Source organism: Salvia hispanica, chromosome 4 (assembly GCF_029641045.1).
Source record: "Salvia hispanica isolate PSC_SH4W2 chromosome 4, Shi_PSC_v1, whole genome shotgun sequence".
Lineage (NCBI taxonomy): Eukaryota > Viridiplantae > Streptophyta > Magnoliopsida > Lamiales > Lamiaceae > Salvia > Salvia hispanica.
Genome location: NC_142695.1, coordinates 8665988 through 8685662, shown reverse-complemented (window position 1 = coordinate 8685662; position 19675 = coordinate 8665988). Strand labels below are relative to the sequence as shown.

The 19675-nt window shown below is 40.5% G+C and overlaps 3 protein-coding genes across 3 annotated transcripts; all 3 read right to left on the bottom strand.

Annotated features, from left to right (window-relative positions):
- Positions 1-4713: 4713 nt before the first annotated feature.
- On the bottom strand, positions 4714-8658 carry LOC148927193 (uncharacterized). Its single transcript, XM_089056515.1, has 7 exons — positions 8342-8658; positions 8120-8216; positions 6994-8065; positions 6650-6717; positions 5850-6520; positions 5269-5446; positions 4714-5154 (listed from the first exon to the last, which is right to left on the bottom strand). Exons 1-7 carry the CDS (start codon positions 8656-8658, stop codon positions 4714-4716), a joined length of 2844 nt encoding a protein of 947 aa, XP_088912641.1.
- Positions 8659-10784: 2126 nt separating this feature from the next.
- Positions 10785-14044, bottom strand: LOC125194582 (uncharacterized). Its single transcript, XM_089056514.1, has 3 exons — positions 12856-14044; positions 12116-12589; positions 10785-11392 (listed from the first exon to the last, which is right to left on the bottom strand). Exons 1-3 carry the CDS (start codon positions 14042-14044, stop codon positions 10785-10787), a joined length of 2271 nt encoding a protein of 756 aa, XP_088912640.1.
- A 1178-nt stretch (positions 14045-15222) lies between these two features.
- LOC125193196 (putative serine/threonine-protein kinase At1g54610) lies at positions 15223-18843 on the bottom strand. Its single transcript, XM_048090952.2, has 7 exons — positions 17956-18843; positions 17573-17857; positions 17160-17477; positions 16612-16839; positions 16363-16463; positions 16061-16178; positions 15223-15803 (listed from the first exon to the last, which is right to left on the bottom strand). Exons 1-7 carry the CDS (start codon positions 18337-18339, stop codon positions 15528-15530), a joined length of 1710 nt encoding a protein of 569 aa, XP_047946909.1. The 5' UTR covers positions 18340-18843; the 3' UTR covers positions 15223-15527.
- Between the last annotated feature and the right edge of the window lie 832 nt (positions 18844-19675).

Below are 19675 nucleotides of genomic sequence, written 5' to 3'. Positions count from 1 at the left end.
TTCCCTTCTATACTCTTCTCATCATTTGGTATGTTTTGTTTTTGGTAAGTTTGACACTCCCCCCTCAAGCTGAGCAACGGCATCTCCGATGCTTAGCTTGCTCAATACTTCCTTGAACATCTTTGGGTTGACGGCTTTGGTGAGAATGTCGGCAAGCTGATCTTCTGATCGTACAAAAGGGAGATCAACTACACCGGCCTCAAGCTTCTCTTTTATGAAGTGACGATCGACTTCCACGTGTTTAGTCCTATCATGTTGGACTGAATTTTCTGATATGCTGATAGCAGCTTTGTTGTCACAGAACAATTGACTTTTCTGACTAGGTGGAAATCCAATCTCTGTGAGCAATCTTCGCAGCCAGAGTACCTCAGTAATGCCACTTTTAATCCCTTTGAATTCAGCTTCAGCGCTTGAAAGAGCAACCACTTTTTGTTTCTTATTCCTCCATGTGACTAAATTCCCACCAACAAATGTGAAGTACCCTCCAGTTGACCTCCTGTCGATAGGGTTACTAGCCCAGTCTGCATCAGTGTATCCATCGACTTCAAGATCCTCATTCTTTCGTAGTAATACTCCATAGCCGACGGTACCCTTAAGGTAGCGAACTATCCTCAATGCTGCATTCATGTGGTCTTCTTGAGGTCGATGCATAAATTGACTGATCACACCAACTGCATAGGCGATGTCTGGTCTAGTGTGCGACAAGTATATCAACTTGCCCACAAGTCGCTGGTATTCTTCTCTGTTGGCTAGTTTAGCTCCATCTTCAAACTTCATTCCATGATTCACCATCATTGGAATGTCTGCGGGTTTGCAATCCAACAACCCTGTTTCAGCAAGGAGGTCGAGCACATACTTTTTCTGTCTCAAGAATATGCCTTCCTTAGATCGCAGTACTTCTATTCCCAAAAAGTATTTGAGCGGATCCAGATCTTTCATCTCAAATTCTTGGAACAAATTTTTCTTCAAATTCTGTATCTCCTCTTCATCGTCCCCAGTTATTATCATGTCATCCACATAGATAATTAGGCAAGCTACTCGACCATCTCTCTTTTTCAAGAATAGGGTATGGTCTGAGTTGCTTTGAGAGTAGCCATTCTTCTTCATGGCTTGCGCGAATCTCTCGAACCACACTCTTGGAGACTGTTTAAGTCCATAGAGTGTTTTCCGCAATCTACATAATTGACCTCCAAATTCTTCTGAGTAGCCAGGTGGTGCGTCCATATAAACTTCTTCATTCTTCTTTAGCTCTCCATGTAAGAACGCATTGGTCACATCAAATTGGTGTAGTTCCCAATTCTTACAGGCGGCCACTGACAACAATGTTCGGACTGTGTTCATCTTGGCCACAGGAGAAAATGTTTCTTCATAATCAATTCCATAAACTTGAGTGTATCCTTTTGCCACTAGCCGAGCCTTATACCTTTCGATGGATCCATCTGCCCTTTTCTTGATTGTAAATATCCAACGACAGCCTATTGGTTTCTTCCCTTCTGGTAAGGGACATTTCTCCCAAGTTCCGCTTCTGATCAAAGCATCCATCTCCTTTTTCATAGCTTCCCGCCAATGCTTGTGCTTCATTGCCTGTTCAGCTGATTGAGGTATCTCCTCCTCTTCATATACCATCTCGAATGCTCGGGCCATTTCAGTTAGTGGCCCTTGCATGAGGTTGGTGATGCACTTTTTATTTGCACTATAAATACATGCAAGTATACAGAGTAGGTATAGTATAGCAAAAGGTTAGTACCGGGTATCGAACACGGGGAAGATGTACACAAAGTGTCTATCTTCTACTAGAACTCAATTACTATCTGGAGAAACAAGAATTTTTTGTAACTTTTTGAAAACAGTAAATATTGAAAACAGTAAACAACTAAAAACAAGCAAATCACGGAGAGAAAAGTATAGAGATAAGGGGAATTCCAGGGATGTGCTTTCACTTTGTGGTTATACAAATTCCAAACTACAATACCCTAGCACAGTTAATACTTTGAAAGGACGAGTCACCTAGCTTATGCTCATGCGATACAAACGTTGATTACTAACATTAGGGTTGTCAATCCTAACACGTAACTCCAAAAAGCTCCTAAGACCCTTGAAAAGTCCTCACTCTCAATTAACAGTGCCGTATTAAAGGAAGCTAACTGTAGTGTCTAGTAAGTGGATCTAACTCGCTAGAACTCTGTCACAGTTATGAAGCAAGTTGTATTGAATCATACATAATTGTGTCACTCAATTATGAAGCATCATGATTAACTTAGGGAAGAAACAAAGTAAAAACAAAACGGATATTAAATAGAAAACGGAATTGTATAACCAAAGTTGCTACTAACACATCCCTAGAATCCTATGAGTTTAGTTACACATGACTGAATAAACTAAAAACATAGATTGAAGGGAAAGCAATTTGAACATAAACCTAAAGCAAATAAAACCCGTAGGTTGAATCCTTGTCGTTCTTGATGTTCTTGAAATCCTTCTTCAACTCCTTGCACAATTGAAGTACTCTAGCTTTTGATCTCTATGAATGTGTTCTTGTTGTGTGTCGGAAAAAAACTCCTTTTTTGATGAAGCTTGAGGTCCTATTTATAGGGGAAGATTATTCCTCATCATAGAAGGAAAAGATCTTCAAAATTTGGTAAATCTTGGAGCAAATCTAGGGCTGGTCGGATTCGCCGCCTTTCTCCGGCGGGCCGCCGCACATTGGCCGGCGGTCGCCGCGTTGGAGTCCAGAGACTCTGACCCTTCGGTGGCGGACCGCCACATGTCCTCCGGCGGTCGCCGGGCGAGACTCTTCTCCTAGCGTAAATTTCCGAGGCGGGCCGCCACATAGCTCTGACCGCCGGGCGCCGGCGGTCGCCGTACAACTTCGCGCCGGTCGCCGTCTGACTCCAGATTTCCAGACTATGCGTTTTTACTCCCCTTTTCGGCTCAAATATGCACATTTCTCACAAAACACGTCAAAATACCAAAATGTATAGAATATGCAAATAATGGACATGTAGAGTGATTTTGATGACAAAAACGGACCAAATAATGGCTTTAAAACAGTGCAAAATCCGGGCGTATCAACTCCCCCAAACTTACATTTTTGTTTGTCCTCGAACAAAACACTAAAGACACAAGAATAGACGCACGGAATGCACAAAGACTAGACGTCATAATTGCCTCAAAAGATGAAAGAATAGATTAAGCATGGATTAACACAATCAAATCAAGCAAGGCTTAATAGTGCACTTTCATTACTAACTCGTGGAACACCTTGAATTCAAGCACTCACATGTGGCAAACTTCCAAAGATGGGAAGTGTTCTTTCTCTCACTCTCAAAGTGTATAAAGGTAAAGTGTAAAGCACTCAAATCATGCATCATGCAAAGTTTACCATAGGCTTGCTCAAAGTCTAATCCCTCCTCTACTCAATGTGATTAAGCATCAAAAGTCCGAAAGGTCTTTCTTTTCGGTTGTAACGTAGGCTCTTTGGTAGGTGAGGAATATTTGGCTAAAAAGTGACTCAAATATAAAAATATCCCAAGTAGAGTTAAGATGACTCCACTTTTCTAAAACTTAAGGCACTTCTAACACTTTATTTTTCTCCTTCAACTTACTTTCAATCCTTCGTTTTTTTTTTTTTTTTTCACAACCTTTCACACATATTTTTCTTTTTTCTTTTTTTTCTTTCTTTGTCTTTCTCTTTCTTTTTTCTTTCTTACACATCCTTTCTCTTTTTTTCTAAGATCAAGCACATATTTGGAATTTTTCTCAATTTCGCAACTTGTACTTTCTTAATATTAAGCACACTACTTTTTATACTTTCCTCCTTATCTCTCCAATTCCTTTACAAAAGAAGATAACAAAAACTATACTAACCCAAGGAATTGTCCCCCCATTTATTTTGGCTTCCAAAGAAAAGGCTTAAAGGCTCAAAATTGGCTCCAAAGGAAAAAATTGAGAGGGTCGAAAATTTTGGATATAAAAGTAGCTAAGAAAAGACGGCCTAACATCCTCCTAAATCAACTTAAACACTATGTAAGCTTAGGCAGACTAAGAGCAAGTTCTAGAAACATATACATGCATACAGATAAATCACACAAGAAAGAATATAAGGCTCAAATCTCACAAGGTAGAAGCACGATTCAAGGCGAACAAGCAATTCACTAATTATGCACCTTTTCACCCAACCATCATATCAAAACGTTAAGCCACACTTAAACATAGATGGAATATAATATCATTGGCAACTCGGTCTAATGTGTCCCTAAGCATGCGTATTTCTAAGTTCTTCATGTTATGTTCATGACATGGATTCAAGAAAACATTTTTTAGAACACAAAAATCTCCTACGGGTTTTGGAAAATTAAAGCAAAAACAAACAAAAAACCCTAAACAAAAAACCCTAAACTCACGGTCCACCACTTCATCCCCCCAAACTTATTTACAACAAAGTGTAAAATAAGTTTGTAGAGTCGGTAGGGACGTGAGTAAACTACTGAAAACAAAAACGTACCCTGAAAAATTTCGCGTAGAGGTTGAGCGGGGCGAAATTTTGAAGAATTTCGAAAAATCGCGCTGGAAAAATGTGCCCAGGTGGCGGTCCGCCGCAGCTGTTCGGCGGTCGCCGCACGTCAAAGAAGCTTTCCAGCGTTCAGGTGGCGGACCGCCGCAGAGCTTGCGGCGGTCGCCACGGAGTCATTAGCTTTTTTTTACCCCCATTTTTCACTCCTTGGGTGGCTCTTCGAGACCAACCTCTTCATCTAACACTTTGTCTGCACTGTAATACTTCTTAACACGGTGACCATTTGCTTGAAACAACTGTCCATCCGGGGCTAGTAACTCAACTGTTCCACTATCATAGATTTTCTTGATTATGTATGGACCAGTCCATTTGGACTTCAATTTCCCGGGAAACAAAGATAGTCTCGAGTTATGCAACAAAACCACATCCCCCAAGGTGAGCTCTCTTGGACTGATCATCCTATCATGATAAGCCTTCATTTGCTCCTTGTAGATGGATGAACTATCATAAGCCTCCATTCGAAATTCATCCATCTCATTAAGAAAAAGACGTCTTTCCTCACCGGCCTTTTGAAAATCTTGATTCAACTTCTTGATTGCCCAATACGACCTGTATTCCAACTCAAGAGGCAAATGGCATGACTTTCCAAACACAAGTTGATAAGGAGACATACCTATGGGACCCTTGTAGGCAGTGCAGTAAGCCCATAACGCAACTTCCAACCGAAGTGCCCAATCTTATCTGTTCACACTCACCGTCTTTTGAAGAACCGACTTGATCTCTCTGTTTGCTAATTCCGTTTGTCCATTCGCCTGCGGATGGTATGGAGAAGTGACCCTATGCTTGACTCCATATTTGTCCAACACGTTGTCTAACCATCTATTGTTGAAGTGAGATCCTCCATCACTAATGAGGGCACGAGGAGTACCAAACCTGCAAAAAATATTCTTTCTAACAAAAGCAGTAACCACTTTAGAATCGTTAGTTCTGGTTGGAATTGCTTCCACCCATCTAGAAACATATTCTACTGCAAGTAAGATATATTGGTACTCTCCTGATTTTGGGAATGGTCCCATAAAATCTATCCCCCATACATCAAACAATTCCACCTCAATAATGGTATTCATAGGCATCTCCTTCTTCTTAGTGATCCCCCCCCATGCGCTGACATTCATTACATTGAAGAACAAAACTAGCAGAGTCGCGGAATATGGTGGGCCAATAGAAACCGCTTTGCAAAATCTTTATTGCGGTCCTTTGCACACCAAAATGTCCTCCAGTAGGGGATGAATGACACTTCTCAACAATGGCTGCCCAATCCTCTTGAGGTACACACCTCCTAAGTATAGTATCTGCACATCTTTTAAACAAGTAGGGCTCATCCCAAAAATAAGATCGTACATCTCTATAAAATTTCTTCTTCTGATAAGGAGTGAGATCAGGAGGATGTACCTTGGCTGCCAAATAATTGACAATATCAGCGTACCATGGGAAAGTGGCTTGAGTGAAAAACAGATGTTCATCGGGAAAATCCTCGTTGATTTCAAGTGATAAGTCTTCTCCTTCCACCGGATGTTCCAACCGCGACAGATGATCAGCCACAACATTTTCACACCCTTTTCTGTCTCTTATCTCAACATCGAATTCCTGAAGTAACAAAATCCATCGAATGAGCCTGGGTTTTGCTTCTTTCTTTGCGAACAGATGCCTTATAGCTGCATGGTCAGTGTAAACAATGATTTTAATCCCCACAAGATAAGCTCTAAATTTATCAAAAGAATATACGATAGCGAGCATCTCCCTTTCGGTAGTCGTATAATTAGCTTGAGCAGAATCTAAAGTTCTACTAGCATAATAAATGACTCTAAAAATCTTGTTTCTCTTTTGTCCCAAAGCTGAGCCAACTGCAACATCACTTGCATCACACATAATCTCGAATGGTTGACTCCAATCTGGGGTAATGAGAATGGGAGCGCTCACTAGAGCTTTCTTCAAGGTCTCAAAAGCCTGCAAGCAATCAGAAGTAAAATCAAATTTCACATCTTTCTCAAGCAATTTACAAAGAGGTTTAGAGATTTTTGAAAAATCCTTGATGAATCTCCGGTAGAAGCCAGCATGTCCCAGAAAACTTCTTACTCCCTTCTCATTGCACGGAGGCGGGAGCTTTTCAATGGCTGCAATTTTTGCCCTGTCGACTTCTATACCTGCAGAAGACACTTTATGTCCTAGAACTATACCTTCTTTCACCATAAAGTGACATTTTTCCCAATTGAGAACTAGGTTAGTTTCCACACATCTCTGCAAAACCTTAGCCAAATTTTCAAGACAGTGATCATAGGATTTTCCAAATACCGAAAAATCATCCATAAAAACCTCCATTACTTTCTCAATTAAATCATGAAATATAGCCATCATACATCGCTGAAAAGTAGCGGGAGCATTACATAGCCCAAAAGACATTTTTCTATACGCAAAAATACCATAAGGACATGTAAAGGCAGACTTATGTTGATCCTCGGGAGCAATAGCAATTTGATTATAACCAGAATAACCATCAAGAAAACAGTAATAATCATATCCCCCTAATCTATCAAACATTTGATCAATAAAAGGTAAAGGGAAGTGATCTTTCCTAGTGGCTGCATTTAACATCCTATAATCAATGCAAACTCTCCATCCTGTAGCTACTCTAGTGGCTATCATCTCTCCATTCTGGCCAGGCACTACAGTCATCCCCCCTTTCTTAGCTACTACTTGCGTAGGACTTACCCATTCACTATCAGATATTGCATAGATAATCCCTGCATCTAGTAACTTTATTACCTCTTTTCGTACTACATCTTGCATGATAGGATTAAGTCTACGTTGGCTTTGCACACGAGGTTTATGCCCTTCCTCAAGTAAAATTCTATGCATGCATGTGGTCGGGCTAATCCCCCTTAAATCACTAATAGACCATCCTATGGCAGACCTATACTTATTTAACACACACAAAAGCTTTTCACACTCCTTTTCATTCAATGCAGCGGACACCACAACTGGAAAAATGTTACCTGGCCCTAAGAATGCATACCTGAGATGTTCGGGGAGCGGCTTTAGCTCCACCTTTGGTGGTCCCCGTGGTTTTCCCACTGCCTGCCTTCTTTCTTCCTCTTCTTCGGGTGTACGCAATGGCAAAAATGCATTTCCCTTTTGAGGAATTCTCTCCGGTAGCGCTTCCAATTCTGTCACCACTGCACAAACACTTGCATCACAAGATGATAAATCAGAATTAGGAGTAAATGAGTTTATGAGACAAGATTCAAGAGGATCCTGGGTTTGATGATAAGTGACTTCTACTTCTCCCACACAGTCGGTTACGATTTGTATGACACTGCATTCTTGATAGCCTTCTGCCCCCTCCTTTCCATGGAATTTCAGTGCACCGTAGATGTTAAATGTGATGCTTTCATCGTTCAACTTCAATGTCAGCTCTCCCTTTTGTACATCTATCATGGCTCCGCCAGTGGCTAAGAATGGTCTTCCAAGGATCAAAGGCACCTTCTTGTCTTCCTGCATATCCAAAACAACGAAGTCAGCAGTAAAAATAAACTCTCCCACTCTTACCAAGACATCTTCCACTATCCCCATTGGCGTTGTTGTGCTACGATCTGCCATTTGCAACGTGATTGAGGTGGGACGGATACTATCAACGTCGAGTTTCCTGTAGAAAGATAAAGGCATCAAATTAATACTGGATCCTAAATCACATAACGCCTTACCTCTCACATCATTCCCTAAAACACAAGATAATGTAAAACTCCCTGGATCTTTGTGCTGGTGGGTAACCCTTTTTGAATGATAGCGCTGCAGCTCTCCGTTAGGCCCACTGTCTCGTACTTCCCCCACTTTCTCTTCTTTGCCACAACATCTTTCAAAAATTTGGCGTAATTGGGCATTTGTTGAAGGGCTTCTACCAGTGGAATGTTGATGTGGACTTTGCTCATTGCTTCCAAGAACTTGGTAAACTGAGCGTCAAGTTTCTTGCTCTTTAATCGTTGAGGATATGGAATGGTGACACTGCTTTGTGGTAAAGCATCTGCTTGCTGTTTATCGGCCGGCGGACCGCCGCGATGGGGCGTGGCGACCGCCGGGTCTTCAGCCATGCCAATTCCAGAATCTTCCTCGTCCTATTGGTGAGTACGCGGCGGGTCGCCGTGTTGGAATGCGGCGGGCCGCCGCACATCATCGACAGACAAGGTACCAGGTGGTTTTTCTATTTCTCTTCCTCTCCTGCCCAGGTCTCCTGCCTCCGGAGGTTGATATGTAGTCCCGTTGCGTAGCTGCACCGCGTGACATTTTCCTTTCGGGTTTATTTCTGGCAGGCTAGGAAGCGACCCTGGAGTGTGCCTGTTTCCTATGGTTATGGCTAAGATCCCAAGGTTGAATTCCAGCATCCCGACTTGAGTAGCGAGGTTTGCCAACCCTCTTTCCAAGGCGCTGGTATTTCTTTCCAAATTCTCCAACCTTTTGTTCGTCACCTGTCTATGGTTAAGAACCTCAGTAATGCAAACTTCTAACAGAACCTCCCAACTGGAGCGGGGTTGATCCTCCACACCTGCACATGTTTCATAATCATTAGAACAGTACTCTTGTGCATCATAGGAGTAATCAGAACAGTCTGGGACGTAGTGCGATCCCCTATGCTGCTCATCAAAATAACCACATGGATTTCCTACGCCTGCAGGAAAATCCATTAAAACAAAAAGAAAAATAAAATAAAATAAATAAAATAAAAATAAAAATGAAAGCGATTAAAATCCAAAGTAGTAAAATTATCCGTTTGAAGATATCACTCCAAAGTGAATTGTCTTCCCCGGCAACGGCGCCAAAAACTTGATGCACTTTTTATTTGCACTATAAATACATGCAAGTATACAGAGTAGGTATAGTATAGCAAAAGGTTAGTACCGGGTATCGAACACGGGGAAGATGTACACAAAGTGTCTATCTTCTACTAGAACTCAATTACTATCTGGAGAAACAAGAATTTTTTGTAACTTTTTGAAAACAGTAAATATTGAAAACAGTAAACAACTAAAAACAAGCAAATCACGGAGAGAAAAGTATAGAGATAAGGGGAATTCCAGGGATGTGCTTTCACTTTGTGGTTATACAAATTCCAAACTACAATACCCTAGCACAGTTAATACTTTGAAAGGACGAGTCACCTAGCTTATGCTCATGCGATACAAACGTTGATTACTAACATTAGGGTTGTCAATCCTAACACGTAACTCCAAAAAGCTCCTAAGACCCTTGAAAAGTCCTCACTCTCAATTAACAGTGCCGTATTAAAGGAAGCTAACTGTAGTGTCTAGTAAGTGGATCTAACTCGCTAGAACTCTGTCACAGTTATGAAGCAAGTTGTATTGAATCATACATAATTGTGTCACTCAATTATGAAGCATCATGATTAACTTAGGGAAGAAACAAAGTAAAAACAAAACGGATATTAAATAGAAAACGGAATTGTATAACCAAAGTTGCTACTAACACATCCCTAGAATCCTATGAGTTTAGTTACACATGACTGAATAAACTAAAAACATAGATTGAAGGGAAAGCAATTTGAACATAAACCTAAAGCAAATAAAACCCGTAGGTTGAATCCTTGTCGTTCTTGATGTTCTTGAAATCCTTCTTCAACTCCTTGCACAATTGAAGTACTCTAGCTTTTGATCTCTATGAATGTGTTCTTGTTGTGTGTCGGAAAAAAACTCCTTTTTTGATGAAGCTTGAGGTCCTATTTATAGGGGAAGATTATTCCTCATCATAGAAGGAAAAGATCTTCAAAATTTGGTAAATCTTGGAGCAAATCTAGGGCTGGTCGGATTCGCCGCCTTTCTCCGGCGGGCCGCCGCACATTGGCCGGCGGTCGCCGCGTTGGAGTCCAGAGACTCTGACCCTTCGGTGGCGGACCGCCACATGTCCTCCGGCGGTCGCCGGGCGAGACTCTTCTCCTAGCGTAAATTTCCGAGGCGGGCCGCCACATAGCTCTGACCGCCGGGCGCCGGCGGTCGCCGTACAACTTCGCGCCGGTCGCCGTCTGACTCCAGATTTCCAGACTATGCGTTTTTACTCCCCTTTTCGGCTCAAATATGCACATTTCTCACAAAACACGTCAAAATACCAAAATGTATAGAATATGCAAATAATGGACATGTAGAGTGATTTTGATGACAAAAACGGACCAAATAATGGCTTTAAAACAGTGCAAAATCCAGGCGTATCAGTTGGCAATTGCATATTGGGCCTTGGGTCCCTTCCAGTCCGGCAAATATCGTTTGGGTGGTACACCTCTCGTACTTCTTGGTGGTAGGTCAAAGTCTCTCCCGCTTACTGTAGGCTCATCATTCTCCTCACTCTCCTGTCTCACATGGTTAGTATCATCAACTTCATTATTACTAACCTCGGGATCTCTTAACGGGGTCGATGGTAAGGCAGTGTCACTGATCTTTGAAGGTGTATCAAGCGTATTGGGTGGCCCGGTAGTACTACTACTCGCATCGTCTGTTGGAGCAACTTCTGTCACAGGATTAGGCAAAGATACCGACCGACTAGGGGTTACAGGAACAGGTTCAATCTGGGTGTGGATGTGGGTGTGAGGCGTAGGGGCTGAAGAACAACTTAGCGGGTCACAATTTGGTACTGTATCAGATAATGGTTTCTCCCCCTGACTGCTAAGTTGGTTATAGAAATATTCATCTTCAACAAAGTCACAATTCATGGTGATGTAAAGACGTTTATTTTTGGGGTCGAAGCATCTATAACCTTTTTGATCTTTCCCGTATCCCAAAAAAACACATTTAATAGAACATGGGGAGAGCTTGGAGCGATCTGATTTAGGTATGTGGACAAAAACAGAGCAGCCAAATATTTTGGGATCGAGTGTGAGAGGTGAAGGGATTTGGTTTTGTGTTGAGAGAATATCAAGCGGTGTTTTGAATTTCAAGATATATGAAGGAAGACGATTTAGTAGGTAGACTGAGGTGGCTACAGCCTCTGGCCAAAAGGATTTCGGGACCTGAGAGTCTTCAAGGAGTGCTCTAGTCATTTATAAGATTTTCCTATTTTTCCGTTCTGCTACCCCGTTCTGTTCTGGAGTATGAGGACAAGTGGTTTGGTGCACTAACCCTTTTTCTGTAAAGAATTGGTGCATGCTTGAATTCACAAATTCCCCCCCATTGTCTGATCTAAGAATTTGGATTTTCCTATCGTATTGGGTTTGTACAAGAGTGTAGAAATGAGTAAATTTTTCAAAAAGTTCAGATTTTGATTTCAAAAAATAAACCCAAGTCATACGCGTACAATCATCAATAAATAACAAAAAATACTTAAATCCATAATTACCCAAAACAGGGGCTGGACCCCAAACATCAGAATGTATTAGAGAAAAAGATGTGTTCACACGAGAGTTATTAAGCTTATAGGAATGTCTGTGGCTTTTTGCCAAATAACATGTATCACAATGAAAGGAAAACTGGGTATTGGAAAAATTAGGAAAGAGCAATCGTAAATATCCAATGGAAGGGTGTCCTAACCGGCGGTGCCAAAGCCAACCTTGTGATTTAGTCGTTCTATGAGTCAGCATTGCAGTACCGTGTTGGGCCACCTTATCCACATAATACAATCCATCTTGTTCAGTGCCATGCCCAACTGTCGAGCCCGTCTTGAGATCCTGCAAAACACAAAGATTTGGTTGCATTGGTAGTTCGCACTGCAGCTCTTTCGTGACATGACTGACAGACAATAATTTATGTGTCAATGATGGAACATATAAGCAATTTGAAATCTTCAATGTAGGTGATATTTTGATCGTGCCCGTTCCTTGGACAGGAATCAAATGTCCATTGGCTGTTTGGACAAATTTTTTCCTGGGAGCAAATACATCAATAAAATCAGATATATCAAATGACATAGTATCCGTAGCTCCGCAGTCGAATATCCAATCATTGTCTTTCCCTCGGGATTCTACCGAACCAATAAGGGCCAGGGCCTGAAATTGATTTTTGCACTCAATGTTGGGGTCAAAGCCTAATTTAGGAATTTCTGGGGTCATTTTTCCGATTTTGGCAAAAAGATGGGGCTGATTTGGTGTGTAGGGCTGAAAATGGGGTGTTTTTTTTGTGATATTGCAAACTGTATGGGTTTATTTCGAATTATGTGGGGGTTTGGGGTGGTTTTTAGGGTATCTAAAGACGCTGTGGGTTCAGGTGGAATAATAGCACATTCTGGGGACCTTCCTGCAAAATATTGAGGATTAGAGCTTTTACCCCAAATTGAATCGCCGTCAATGTTACCTTCATCCCACACCCTCACGGCTGAAGCTCGCGCTGTCTCCTCGTTTCTCCGGTCTCCTCCGTCAGTGAGTTGCTCAGCGTTGGAGTTGCCTGCGGATTTTCCGGCGTCAGCGATGCGGTCAGTTACCACCACCGCCGCCCGCCCATTATTTCTGGTCGCAGACTTCGCCGCCCTCGCCTTCTTCATATCATCCCACCAGTCGGGATACCCTACAAGGAGGAAGCAGCCCTCCTTCGTGTGTTTCTTTCCGCCGCAGTGTGAACAAATTAATTTGCTCCGATCTTCGTCCTGTCGCCGAGACCATGGGCGATTGGTGGCAACGTTTGGTGACTGGCCGGAGCGACCACGGTCCACGGCTGAGAGACCAGTCCCAATTCCGGGCTGCCCTGTTTCCTTTGTGAGGATTTGGTTATTGTTTGATTCTCGTCGAACTATTCCATACGCGGCGCGTACGGTCGGTAAGGGATCCCGCCTCATTATCTCCTTTTTCACGACATCATATTTATCGTCTAATGTAGTGATGAACTGATAAAGTCTCTGTTTCTGAACTATTCGACCGTATTTTTCGATCGCTGATGCTGCCTCTCCTTCCATGGGATTGGGATCTCTTCGGTCGATCGAGATCCATAAGCCTTGCAGCTTGTTCCACAATGCTTCTAGGGACATACCTTCTTGCTTGATGACACTTGTCTGTCTATGTAGGTCATAGATCTGAAACGGGTCAGCTCCGCTTCCATACGTGACGGCAAGGCCCTCCCATAGGTCCATTGCCGTCGCATACTGTGACACCTCATTCACAAGATCGGGACTGATGTTGTTGATTATCCAACTAAAGACGCAATGATCGCGTTGTTTCCATTGCTGATACGAGGGGTCAGATCGAAGAGGGGGGTTTGACAATCCGTCAATGTGAGACGTCAATCCTTTCCCTCCAATTGCCCTATCGGTCATATTAGCCCATAGTGGATAATTTTCTCCATCTAGTTTGGGCGAGACGGTAATGTCGCCCAATGATTCAGGGCGATGGGGCTTCGTTTCTTCGGTTGGATTTTTTTGCAAGGCAGAGCTAATGCTCAGCCTCAGAAATTCTGCGAATTGCGCGGCTAGTTCTGGAGGGAACATCGGCGAGCTTTTGCTCGATGTCTCCATGGTAGGTTTTCCGGAATCGGTACTCTCCGAATCTGACATGGTTTTTGGGTTTGTGCAGGTACAGGAGGATGAGAAAGGTTATGGATGATGATACCATATTGTAAAAAGAGAGATTAGGGTAATTCTTGTCTATTGATTGTAATCGGTTCTGCCCTAGTTATAGGGTGATACAAATTTATTTTTAGTAGAGAATAATCTATTCTAATATGTATCAATTACAAATCAATTATCAATCTTCCCTTCTATACTCTTCTCATCATTTGATATGTTTTGTTTTTGGTAAGTTTGACATAATTTACTTATGTGAAAAGATAGTTGATGGAGTACTTGATAGCATTATTCGTGTTGATTAGAGTGACATAATTAAAATAGAACTATTGAAATAATTTTGAAAATTCAATAAGGATTATATGTAATAATCGTGAATAAATGTATTAATTAAAATAGTTGTCTAGTCTTAAAAGTCCTACAACATTATCCTTTCACGTCAGTAATGTAATATTGTATTGGTTGGATGCAATTTATACCAACTAATATGATAAATGATGTTGTTGATTCGTTTGTTAATTGGTTACATAAAACTAAGGTGTGCAATTTCTTAATTGGATGCACGAAATAGGATAGGGGAGCAATGACAAGCATGAAACAAACTTAACATATGAACCATGTTTATTCCGATAATAATTGTACTTGCCTATTAAGACAGACCATCAACTAAGGTGGACCCACTATTAATTTCAAGTTTTAAAGTTTAAACTCATTTCAAGCATGGGGCTCTTTTATCCATTCCCTTCAACTCTATATTAGTTGTTAGTACTATCTCTTATATTTTGTTCAGTCTTCTAATATATCTGTATAAATAGTTTTCCCAAGGGTCATGAATTTATGATTGATCATAAAACATTTCGATATTGGTTTAGCACTTGTCACGACAAAAAACGAATAAAATTATATCTATTTCCTGTTTTCGTCCTTTGGAAATATCACAAAATTTTAATATATGTACCGCAAAACATTCTTTTACTAAAGCTATATATTCAATATATATTTCTATAAATTAATGATAAAAATAATAAATTAAAGCAAAATAAAACAGTATTTACAATTATATTTTCGAATTAAAGAATATTATATTATACTATCAAGCTCAATTTCAAACAAACAAACAAACTTTTAAACCATGTAACACAAAATCAAGAAGCCCTCAAGGCTCAAACTAAACAAGTAGGAATGCTAGTATTAATTTCCTCATCAAGAAATGCGATGTTGCAAAAGTTTCAGACAAAGAAACTACACTTGATGAATTAAAAAAGGATAAAAAGAAAATTTTAACAAAGAAATGCAAAATTAAACTTTCTTGTTTTTTCAAAAAAGAAACGACAGCACCAAAACAGATGAAAGTGCCTCTTAAATTGGACATATTTCCCGCCAAAGAATATAGTATAACACAACTTCTTGTATGCGAGGAGAGAGTGAGAGTGTGTGAGCTACATTACAAGTCATCTCTCCTTATTCCCACACTCTAATTATCGTCTTTCCTGCTATCCTTCTTAGTCGGTTTCGACCTCCTTCTTGGGGCTCCCATGGCAGCAGGATCGGCCAATGGGCCAGACCAAGTCTGCATTTGGTCTTTAGGGTAAGAGAAATTAGTTGAGCTGAAGGGTATGCCGGGAGGATCATAGGTCGGATTGAGGTGCTGAGATGTCCCCACAGGGTAGCCAAGTCCTCCATCTTGGTGCGGAGGGGGGAACTTCTCGCTCTTGCTCTTTGCATTGGCGTAGGAAATCAGACGCCGTCTCTGCTTCAACAAAGGCCAAAGTTACTCCCAAATCGGAGTTTAGATTAAAAAAAAGAGGATAGTTATGCGTTGGAAACAGAACGAGGCACACTCGAATAGAAATGAAGATGCCTTCAATAGAAATTTGACAAAAGTCGAAGAACCATGTAAATATACAGAAGGCTATAAATCACATCACGAAACAGATGGTACGAAATAGGAGTAACATATAGTATAAACGTATCCCGATAATAAATACTCTATTTTTAACAACTTACATCAATATTAGCCTGGAGCTCAGCATTGGCTTCGGGAGCAGGAGCACCCCGTATTGCCCTTTCACGTGCCCGAGGTTTCTTTGCTGTGTCAGCTTGAGTTTTACCAGCAGCTCGCAGCCTACAATCGTGCAACTCATGCTGTTAGGTTTGAGAAAGCCCTTTCTAACAGGTGACTTTCTCCATGGATAAAAGTTAAAACAAATCGAGCAAAATCAACTCCTCGAGTTTGACCCTTCAGTGAAGATAAAAAGATAACTACAATGGTAGGACCATATTTTGTATAGAATGCTAGTTTTCCAGACCTTCGAGCTTCTTCATCACGGCGCCTAGCATCCATCTCCTTACTCGGTGGGTACTTTGGAAGGCTGGAAGGCTCACATGCATAAGGCTTGGCTGTGAAAAACTGCAAGGAAGCAAATGGATAATCCGTGTTATTGTCTTTGATCTCCAAATACGATCCTCCCGAAAAAAGATGTAACAGAGAAGTGTTTCTAAATTTTATTGAGAAGAAAATAATGTGTGGAGAGAAGATAGGGAGGCAGAGAGCTCACTTCACTCTTTAGAGCAGCTGTAGCTGTTTGACGTTCGCTCGGATCAATTGCCAGTAGAGTATCTATTAAAGACAATGCTGACTGAGGGAAATCCTTAAACGTCTCCCTTATGCATCTTTTGTACGACTGCTGCGGTTTGAATGTGGTCGCATGAGGAAGCTTCGACTTCTTCCAATATTCTTCAGATGGAGAACCGCATAGCTTGAAGATCCTGTGAAGTTGTTCCACCTGCGCACAATATATAATGTATCGTTATCGCTATTCAAACAGATAGGGGTTCCAAAATTTCATCTACAGATTCAAGAAATACAACTAAACTCAAGATTCAATAATATCATCTCTATACTTTTAAATGACAGGGGCCTTAACCCACAGCAAAACACACAGAAATATAGTTTCTGCATATGCAAAAACCCGCGTAAAATATCAAAGCAATATATTTCCCGGAGACAACAATCAGTCACACAGATGATCAAGTGAACAAGCAGCAGTTATAATAGGCATGGTTTTTAATGATCCATTTAAACATTGATTAAAGAAAACGTTACCTCTGTCCGGCCAGTTATAATTGGCTTCCCGGCAAATAGCTCAGCTAAAATGCAGCCGGCACTCCACAAATCAATACCTGCTCCATAATGGGTGGCCCCAAGAAGCAGCTCGGGCGGCCTATACCACAGAGTGACCACACGGCTTGTCATGTGCTGCTTGCTATTGGGATCAAAGGTGGAAGCCAATCCAAAATCAGCTATCTTAAGAACTCCTCCATCATCAATGAGGAGATTCGAACCCTTAATATCTCTATGCAGGACGTGGCGGTTGTGACAGTGTTCAAGGCCGGACAATAGCTGGTTCATGTAGCACTTGATCTAACATATCAATCAAACTATGGAAATTAACATAAGGGAAAACAGTTCCAAATCTCCTATAGTCAAAATATAGAAACAAACAGAGATTATCACACCTGAGGTTCTGTAAACTTAATTCCGGGGCTTGCAACAAGACCGGCTAGATCATGCTCCATATAATCAAAAACAAGATACAAACTACACGACATCCTTGATGTCGCTAATCCTTGCAGCTTCACCACATTGGGATGATCCAGGCGGCGCAGGATCAAAATCTCCCTAGCCATGAACCTCACACTCTCGGGCTCTAAATTATCGAATCTAACCTTTTTTAGAGCTACAACTTTCCCCGTTATGGCATCTTTAGCTTTATACACATTGCTATAAGTACCTTGCCCAATCTAAAGACACAATTACCAAAACAAAAACAGGAAAAACAATTAAGACCTAAAATGAAGTAGCAAAAAAAATACTAAAAGCAGACTGATTAACCACTTGCCTTATCAATCTTTACAAATGAATCAGCGCGACGAGGCGTCCACCCATTGATCGCCTCACCTGCCACAGCAGATAGCCAAGAAGGCCATCCAGCAGCCACTTGCTCACCATGGATATTCTTAGGAGGATTGCTCAGCCTCGGATTCGGCCTAGGGCGTCTCCTCTCGCCTCTAGGCTGCCGAGCATTCTCTCCCTTCCTCTCATCATTCTCATCCCGTCCATTCGGAACTTGACTTCCACCACCAACAACAACAACACTAACAGCCTCTCCTACTGATCCAACAACTACTCTATCTCTCCTCCCAGAATCTCTGTCTTCCCCTTTACCAGCTACACCGCTGGCTCGCTCAGACGATGAAATCCGTTTCCCTAATACACACCCCATTTTGCAATAACCCTAACTCTCATATCTCACCACATAACATAATCATTTAAAACCCACAAACTATTCAACTCTCAACGCAGATCATTAAATAGAACTTTAACAATACACTTCAAATTTGAGAAAAATAGGAAAAATGGGAGTCCTAAATTGAATAAAAATAAATTAGAAGTGTATTCGGAAAGGGAATAGGTATGATTTGATCACAGATTATGGAACCAACAAGAATAATCTAACAAGCAAAAGCAAACACAGTAATATTATACTACTCCTGTAGAGTAGAAAAATAGTAGTTACTTGTAATAGTTTGATTGCGCTGCTTTGTGTTGGATTGAAGAAAAGATGAGAGGCAGCTTATGAAAGAAGGAAAACTCGTCAGTGTTTACTGTTTGATCAAATATTGGCGAAGTGGCAATAACGATCAAACAGCAGATCTTGAAGCAGACACACTTTTTGGCCGGAATCGTAATGATAAATGTTTACGTCTGCAGTTAGTCAACACTGTTTTTCACTGTTTGTCCATGATTTATTATTTAATCTTGATTCAGACCAAATCTAAAAATAAAATTAACTACCTTTACGATTCCAAAACACTACTCATCTATTTTTGCCGTTTATTTTCCAGAATCTTGTCCCAAAAAGTATATTTGATTTCTCAATTTTTGGAATCTGGTGTTTATTTTGATTTTTTGTTAAACTGAAAAAATTTAGCAAAATCCTTAAAACAAGGAAAGGAGTATAATTATCCACGATTCTGATTTGCAACTTTTTTCTAGATATTTTTTTTCCAATTTTAGAATTTTTAAATACTATAATTTATATTACTTTTTTAATACATAATTTAAAATTATGAATAATTGCAGCAAAAAGGCGATTCCGTCGCCTTGGCGGCTCCCACACTACGGACCGACATCATGTGAGGGGGTTCAATTAGGGTATGCAGTAGCCCGTTAAAATTATGAATCATAGTACTCATAATTATAGTTATAATTATTTAATAATAATTCTTACTTATACTACAAATAACTTTTAATTTATCAAGTAATTATAATATAACCATTTAATTATGAATTTATAATATTAAATATTATTAACATTACTATTTTTATAAATCCACAACTATAATTATAATAATATTTCTGTTATTATTATATTATTATTTAATATGATATTATAAAGTAATATTCTGTGACTTATTAAGAAAATCTTAATCTGATTATTTATATTATGCTTATAATACTCCGTAAATATGGTAATTAATTATCACCGCTATATTTTTAGTTATTAAAGTATTAAGAAAATCTTATTACAATTTTGTAATTATTGATTATACTGTTAT

What these genes read in the sequence shown, in the direction of transcription:
- LOC148927193 (XM_089056515.1), bottom strand. Translation starts at nt 8,658, where the DNA reads ATGGCTGAAGACCCGGCGGTCGCCACGCCCCATCGCGGCGGTCCGCCG. An exon ending in GCAGATACTATACTTAGGAG is followed by an intron (nt 5,447 to 5,849) that starts GTGTGTACCTCA and finishes TATTTTTTGCAG; the next exon opens with GTTTGGTACTCCTCGTGCCC. An exon ending in AGTCGGTTCTTCAAAAGACG is followed by an intron (nt 5,155 to 5,268) that starts GTGAGTGTGAAC and finishes GTGTTTGGAAAG; the next exon opens with TCATGCCATTTGCCTCTTGA.
- LOC125194582 (XM_089056514.1), bottom strand. Translation starts at nt 14,044, where the DNA reads ATGTCAGATTCGGAGAGTACCGATTCCGGAAAACCTACCATGGAGACA. An exon ending in CGTGAGGGTGTGGGATGAAG is followed by an intron (nt 12,590 to 12,855) that starts GTAACATTGACG and finishes TTCCTAAATTAG; the next exon opens with GCTTTGACCCCAACATTGAG. An exon ending in TAGAACGACTAAATCACAAG is followed by an intron (nt 11,393 to 12,115) that starts GTTGGCTTTGGC and finishes TACCTAAATCAG; the next exon opens with ATCGCTCCAAGCTCTCCCCA.
- LOC125193196 (XM_048090952.2), bottom strand. Translation starts at nt 18,339, where the DNA reads ATGGGGTGTGTATTAGGGAAACGGATTTCATCGTCTGAGCGAGCCAGC. An exon ending in CATTTGTAAAGATTGATAAG is followed by an intron (nt 17,858 to 17,955) that starts GCAAGTGGTTAA and finishes TTGTGTCTTTAG; the next exon opens with ATTGGGCAAGGTACTTATAG. An exon ending in TTAAGTTTACAGAACCTCAG is followed by an intron (nt 17,478 to 17,572) that starts GTGTGATAATCT and finishes TTGATATGTTAG; the next exon opens with ATCAAGTGCTACATGAACCA.